At 36.4% G+C, this 7,981-nt stretch overlaps 1 protein-coding gene across 2 annotated transcripts in view; it reads right to left on the reverse strand.

Moving 5' to 3' along the window:
* LOC106877181 (uncharacterized) overlaps positions 1 to 7,793 on the reverse strand; it is a 35,832-nt gene extending 28,039 nt beyond the window's left edge. Inside the window, exon 1 of one of the 2 annotated variants that reach the window (XM_014926017.3) lies at positions 7,105 to 7,793. In XM_014926017.3, the coding sequence (XP_014781503.2) occupies positions 7,105 to 7,107 (3 nt within the window). In that variant the 5' untranslated portion in view covers positions 7,108 to 7,793. The remainder of the gene's footprint in view (positions 1 to 7,104) is intronic. The other variant, XM_052971453.2, reaches the window with a different exon arrangement.
* Positions 7,794 to 7,981: the final 188 nt, after the last annotated feature.

Genomic DNA, 7,981 nt, shown 5'->3' on the forward strand with positions numbered 1-7,981 from the left:
CACTAACCTCGATGACCTTAAACGTCGAATAATACCAGCGATTAACTCAGTGAATCGGGATATGCTGATACACGTCTGGAAAGAATTCTCTTATCGCATTCATGTTGACCGTGCTGCAGGTGGTGGCCACATTGAACACTTATAAGACAGGAAATAAAAGCTGATGGTGAGTAAATACTTTTGACTTAGCTGGAGTTTTCTATTGCTTTTCCTTATTAAAACAATGCGTAATGGAATCGGTTCATTCTTTTTGAATAACCCCGTATAATTTTGCAAACACAAGCGCGCGCATACGCATTCTTTTACAAATAAATTTTGTGATAAATTTTTATGGTGGATGTAACTTATTTCAAGGTTATTGGCAGAACCAGCGTCAATAAACACTTATAAAGGTTCGCCCACCATAACAATAATAGCAGTTATACCAATCGCAAAAATTATAAATTTAATGACAAGAGAGATATACGGGTATTTGTGAATGAGCACTGAATGGTTATATCAATTGCAAAGAATGATTGAGGCATACACCCAGCGTCGCCTACCGCATGAAGACTTAAGAATAAAATGGAAGCTAGCAAACTTGATGCAGCTATTTTAGTACTGTTAAAATCATTGCTATTCTGAGACGACCTCTGTCATGGACACAATAATATCCAAACGAAACTAATTACAAATGAAAAGGAGGAAGAGCTTATTTCAATAATCTCAATCTCATACTGTAGAATACGTACAATATGTCGGATCATTTGTTACTACGTACGAAAGACGCCGAAGTCACGAATCAAAATGTCTTTTTCTTTTTTGCTTGACCTTGATTAACTCTAAAAAGTTAAATTAAATAGTATCGTATGTTTAAAATAGCAAAGGAGGGAGATAAAGCATTCACCGGATACTTTTATCAATATTTTTGCAGCTCCAAGTTTAGACTTGTTTATTTATATATATATATATCTGTGCGTGTGTGTTATAAGAAGCTGAAGTTTTTTTTAATTGTTGCGTTGAGTTTCACTGTGTCGATTATCCAGACGATTGAAAAAAGAGGGGCAGTGTAATAATATTATAAGCATAAATATCTTTAAACACTAAAATATGATTAGTCATCGAGATGTTATTGCTTTCTCCCTCACCAAAAAGAAGTTAGAAAATGCGTCACACATTCGTTTATTCAATTGTCTTATGCAGAAAATTTAATCTATTCACATTACGATATGATATTTTCATATCTTCAGTATTGTATGTATAAACACTCACAAATCTAGGGAGGTAATTACTGATGTAGTTTAAGGGTTCATGGATAGCTGAATGTCGTTTTTTTTTTTTTATCTCTTTAGATTTTTTTTTTTAATATGAAGATCTTTTCAGGTATAAAAACTTCCTTGCTTAGAAAATAAACTATTTTATCCAGTTGGCACTTGGAAATTCCTCAGGCAGTATCGTCTGAAGTAACAAGAAGTAACCAATTCCAATGATAATTCTTTTGCTCAAAATTGCAAAAAATTGTCATGGAACGGTATATTTTTCTGAAGAAGGAGGATGGCACATTCTGGAGCAGTCAGTGTAAGGGTTGTGTATTCTATATTTGACCAATCGATTTATAATTGACAATTATACCATCCTTTAAACTGCAGATATATTTAGATAGTGAGGTGTCTTTCTAAGTGTACGAATGTATGCATATGTTGTTAGAATCTTTATTAAACTGAAGTAGACTGGCTGTGGTGGTCTGCGTCGGCAAGACATAATATTTAAAAAGAGAAAAAGCAAAGTGTACAGTGAGATTGCCGTAAGGACTGGAGTATCCGACGTTTCGGGCAGAGACCTTTGGGATAAAGCATATTGGAAAGAAATACAAGACAACAGAATTTTATATCCTCTATGTTTGAGAAATTGGCTGCCTTTAATGGGGAGCGCAGGATAACGTGAGCTAGCATATTTTAGAAGGAAGTAGCAGAAGAGAGAAACTAATTGAGAAAGGGAGATTAAAAGAGAAAGGAAAAATGGCAGATAGAAGGAAGTAGGTGAAGCCGAAGGAAATTAATACACACACACAATTTGATGAATCCGATGATGGCTTAGCTGACCAAGACTTCGAAGTCGCTGTCAACACTATTCTTATTACAGAACAATAAATTTGTACTGTACTAAAAGTATTCAGTAAATTATTTTTACTACATTAAAAAAATGCGCGCGCGCACATATATATATATATATATATATAGCTGAATATTCTTTCTTTTTCACATTGGAATCTATGCTAAATTCTAAGATAGCGTGTTGGTACATATGTCCATGAGGGTAACAAATGACAAAAAAAAAAAGAAAATTAATTTTTTTCAGTCTATGTTTGTCTATATTTTTATCTATCAGGATGTGTGTCAATGTATGTGTATGTGTATACACACCCTATTTACTTTTCTGAATGTATTTATGGATATATGTATATGTTTCTACGTACGTGGGTATACATGTATTTATGTGTTGTATGTACGCGATGTGTGCGTTTATTTGTATGTGTGTGTGTGTAAATCTAGTATTTACGTATGTGTTTGGAGTGCGTGTGTTTCATAAATGTGTATGCTGTGGTGTGTATATGTATCAGTTTATATATGTGTGTGTGTGTGCATGTTTTGTTTATTTCGAAGGACGATATCAACCCCGGGTGTAATTATCTTTATTTTTTTCCCATCCAACTTTGATTCTATCCACCTCTTTCTTTTACGCACACACACTCACACACAATGTATGTGTGTGAGTGTGTGTGTATGCTTGTCTCCTCTGTCACTCCCTCTTTCGGAAGGGCTGGTTGGGTAGCGGGAATTAATCGATTCTTTTAAAAGAAAGGCTAAATCTTAAGTGGTTTGTGTAGCCATACTCAGACGAAGATTAGACTGTTTCAAATATATATATATATATATATATATATATATATATATATATATATATATATATATATATATATATAATTCCTCAACAAGAATAGCATTGACAGTGACTTTCGAAGTTTCGGCCAGCTCATCATCAGACTGTGGTGCATGAAGTTAATCTTGGCTTTATATAGTCACTGTTGGATAAAAATTTTTCTGGAGTTTGTGGGGCTCTGTTGAATGGTAATTAGGTACTTGGGTGGGTTCTGATAGAGAGGTGTTGCATAGAAAATTAACTGATAAAATTTAGGATTATATTATTTTTCAGAATTTATTCATGCGCAGAGAACTTTACAAAAGGTTTGCATATATATAAGTAAGGTTGCAGAAAAAGCAATGAGCAGGCAGAAGTACGAGAGCGTCGCACACCATCTTCTCTTCCCGATTCATTACATTCGGAGTCAACTTTGCCTTTCACCCCTTTCGGGTTCGATAAAATAAAGTACCAGTCAAGTACAGAGGTCAATGTAATCGACTTGACCCCTCCTCCCTCAAAATCGATGGCCTTGTGCCAAAATCCGAAACATATTTATATGTGTGTCTTTATGAAGAGAAACTCATACATATATAGAGCCGACGAAAACAAATACAGAAACATACGCGCACACATGCACTCACTCAGATAACCAAACTACTACAGTCAGACAATAAACACTCACACACTGTCATAGAAGTTACAGCACGTACACATTCAGATAATGGCACCATCAAAAACTTATAACACACACACGCGCAGATAATCATGCGAACAACATAAGACACAGTTCCCAAGAGATTAAAAAATAGGAGATAGTTTTCCTCTCTAACGAAATCGATTGCTCAACCGGGGTAACTTCGGAGTAACTGACTACAAAATTGTTTCACCCACTGGACTGCAACTATACTCGAGTGATACTCGAGAGGGTTTAACCCATCATATCGGCCTCAATATTTCCATGTAGTACTTTTTTCTTATAGTTGTCCATTTATCGAAACGCTAAATTACGACAGATAAAATTGCAAAAAATAATCACAGCACAAGTTTTAACAAGAATAAAATCCCCTCGGTGGGATTTGAACTCAGAACGTGCTGACAAACGAATTGCCGTCAAGCATTTCGCCCGGCGTGCTTACGATTCTGCCAGCTCGCCACCTTATATAAGTCTATAAATAAGTCTTTCTACCCTAGGTACAAGGCTTGAAATTTGGGGGAGGGGTCTAGTCGATTACATAGTCCTCAGTACGTAACTGGTACTTATTTCATCGACCTCGAAAGAATAAAAAACAAAGTCGACCACGGCGGAATTTGAACTGGATCTATTTTAAAACGGGGGCGCCAGTATTTTCTTAACGAAACACTTTGAAACTTGGGACACTGGTAGAACGTGTCATATAAAACATCTTTTACTCTTAGTCTTCTTAACAAAAAAAAAAAAAAAAGGAATTCGTAAGTTATTCCATGTTAAAGTTGTCGTATTTCTGTAATTTCAACCAATCACTGACGTCCATTCAACCGAATACATTAAGTGCTGGGCGGTCATAAAAATGTTATTCCCTGTGACATATTTCATCCGGTTTAATCGTAATTTATACGCATATATTGTTTATATAATAAATTACGCTGTGCGTATCTATGTGTGTAACAATTTTAGAGTTCGGATTCTCGAGTTAGGGTTAGGGTTACGGTTAACAGTCTAGTTAGGGTTAGTGGATTAACACGATATACACCGTTACAGCGCTAACTGTTTTCAACTGAATAGACGTCAGTGATTAGTAGAAATTATCGAAATAAGACAATTTTTTACATGAAATAAATCCGAATACAAAAATATTTTTCTGTTCTATAACACAAAATAGATAAGTATACGAAGTTTGAAAGTCTTTCCGTACCAAAAACACTACATAAAACATAAATGAAAACTGGCGCCCCCGTTTTAAAATAGATCCTTTGAACTTGAAACATAGCAGCAGACGAAATACCAAGTATTTAGCCCAGCGTGCTAACGCTCCTGCCAGCTCGCTGCCTTACATAAATCTAGAAACAATGGCACAGGAATATTAGTTTGAAACACTAAAGTTTTCTAAAACATTCTGCCATCTTCCGACTCGGTAGAGTGGTTTAAGATGTCTGAACGAAATATTGCAACATTGCTATTTCTGTGTTTCACTATATTTTACGATAAGTAACTTGTTATCACACACACACACACACACACAAGAAACTGAAAGGTGACGGGCTTATCTGCAAACCTTCAGATTATTGCTAACACACACGCGCGCGCGCACGCACGCAATCATATGTTCTTTTTCCTAGGGAACCGAACTGTTGACAGAGTTGTCGGTGGATCGTCTTGACATACGACCTGCCCTGGGTACTTTAAATCTGGCAGAAACCGTCTGTCTACAGTTCTAAACCTACACCGAGGGAGGGAGGAGGAAAAAGTGGGGTGGAAGGTGGAGGGAGGGAGAAAACAGGGTAGATGGGACTGGTACACTATTTACCGACCCCGAATGATGAAAGGCAAAGTTACCCTCGGTAGGATTTAATCTCTAGTTGGAGAGAGCCGAAACGAAATCCGCAAACGACTGATAACCCCCCTCTCTCTCTCTTTACCTATAATTGGTGCACTTTGTGTTGTGAGTGACAACCTGGAAAATCTAGAGTTTACAGAAAGAAAAAACAACAACAATCAGCTAACATAGACATGGCAAACATGATCCGTATGAGGAACAACAAAACTATGCAAGACATTTTCAAGTTTAAAATGAATGTTTTTAATTTACGTCCCAATGACAGACTTTTATCGCTTTTGTAGAAACCAGTTCCTTCCTTACAGGAAGGCGTCAAATAATTAAAAACAAGAGAATAAATATCATATACACATGACGAGCTTCTGCACAGATTCTACCAATCAAATTCTACTCACAAGGCAAGTATCGTAGGGAAGTCGAGGCTACGATAAAAGTCAGCCATCGGTTCCAACGGAGCAGCGTCTTCGAGGTGGAATCACTTTCTGAATGGAGCGCAAATTACTCTCTCAAACTTTCTCGACGTACACCCCCATCATTGTGAATTTCTTTGTGGCAGTTTCAGATTTCAAAGTGAATTGAAATCATTCTGCTAATTCAACCCATATTGCAAATTATATTGAACTCTTGGATCAACTTCAACAGTAAAACTTGCACAAGTTATCCTACAGTGGGATCGAACTCAAAACTGCGTGGTTGCAAAGTGCCAAATTCTTAACCACACAACAATTCTTGCACCACACGCACACATACACACTCTTTCTTTCTCTCTCTCATAGAGAGAGAGAGAGAAAGAGAGAGAGAGAGAGAAAGAGAGAGAGAGAGAGAGCTTAGTTATAGAATTCATTAGAATCTAAGCACACCAAAATATAGGATGCCAGAAATGGCTGGGTATCATAATATAAGATTCAGAGTGAGGTAAAAGAACTATGAGCGTTTTTGAAGTTGGTTAGTTTTGCATGCGGTGTGTTGGAAATAATTCTGTTTTTTACTTTTTTAAACAGATTAATAAAGATTAAACATAATCTGTTTAAGGACCGTATTAATTTGTTCCTGTAGCAGTTAAATAAAACCATGTTCTTTACTTCATTTAATTTTTATCCTATGAACATTATACTGTATGCACGGTACGGGACCTATATTTGTCGTAGTCATTAAACTATGGCCATCCTGGGGCATCTTCTTGAATTTTAGTCGAATGAGTCGACCCAATTCTTTTTTTTTTCCAAACCTGGTACTTCGGTCTCTTTTGCCGAACCGGTAAGTTACGGGGACATCAGCACACTAATCGGTTGTCAAGCGGTGGGACTGAACCCGGAACCATGTGGTTGTGAAGCAAGCTCCATACCACACCGCCGCAAAATTTTTTAAAGGATTAATAAACATCAAAGAGACCCTACTTCAGAAGCAAATTAACATAAATCTTAAATACAATCTAATTCTTTTACTTTCATTGTTCATTTTATATTTAAGCTATATATGTTGGCACCATTGGATTGAACCCGAGGCCACGTGGCTGCAAAGCGAGCCATGTTCGTTTATAATTATTTCAATTGAGTAAAATAAGCGAAATCAGAGACATTCTACCGTGGGTTGTTTATAATATTTATACATTTGTGGTGAAAGATTTCACAGAACAACGATATATATATAGAAATAAATTCAAACTTACCATTTTATCAATCCTAGTTCAGTTGTAAGAACATAGAAATGGCATTAAATAAACGTAAAGCAAAGTATTTTCTCTGGACTTGAGAGATCCCTTTCACCCCAGTGTCTGCCTCTTTCTAATACATTTTGTTTTACGGAAGTCTTTCTTTCTTTCCCCTCTACGACACCAATTGTTTTTAAATTATTGTTGACTGAAGACAAAACGACAAAACAGCAGTAATACTAATAATGGACGACCGCAGCAAACAATTTGTCGTTTGTTTTTCGAAGTCAGCTCCTGGCAACAGAGACATAAGCCATTGAAGTCATGACATAACAATTGATAGCCACCTTTTATTATCCTTTCAAGTAGGAGAAACAGAACTATCTCCAGTCGTTTTTTCTTTTCTTTCCTTCTAACATTGCATAACTTGTACAAGGTTGCCAAGTTTTTGAATAGATTACTTCTTAGCGAATTTAAAGGCTTACATTTGAAATGCACCTCTTATTGTTCTGCAAAGCCTATTGTTACATATCGGTTTATGTTTTCATACTGTTGAAAGTTCTCGTAAATAACTCTGTAACCACAAACCAACGGGGTAGAGAGAGAGAGAGCTTCAATATTATTGCTGTTGGACCTGCTACAAATAGCAGCCAATTCTCTTGCAAAATGTCATTCGGCCGTCTTTAACAAGAAATACGCATTGTATAATGGAATTTTAAAGAGAGTAAAAAATGAAGAAATAGTCACAGTAGAGGTCTGTTGGATTAGAGTTGATTGGTTAAGCAACAGCAGCAGCAGCAAAAAAAAAAATGCAACAGCAGTAATTTTGCTACGTGGTTCTGGTTTCGAATAGAACTCGGCATTTCCTCCATCCGTAAAGGTTGACTACCTTTTA

Source organism: Octopus bimaculoides, chromosome 11 (assembly GCF_046866305.1).
Source record: "Octopus bimaculoides isolate indiv1 chromosome 11, ASM4686630v1, whole genome shotgun sequence".
Lineage (NCBI taxonomy): Eukaryota > Metazoa > Mollusca > Cephalopoda > Octopoda > Octopodidae > Octopus > Octopus bimaculoides.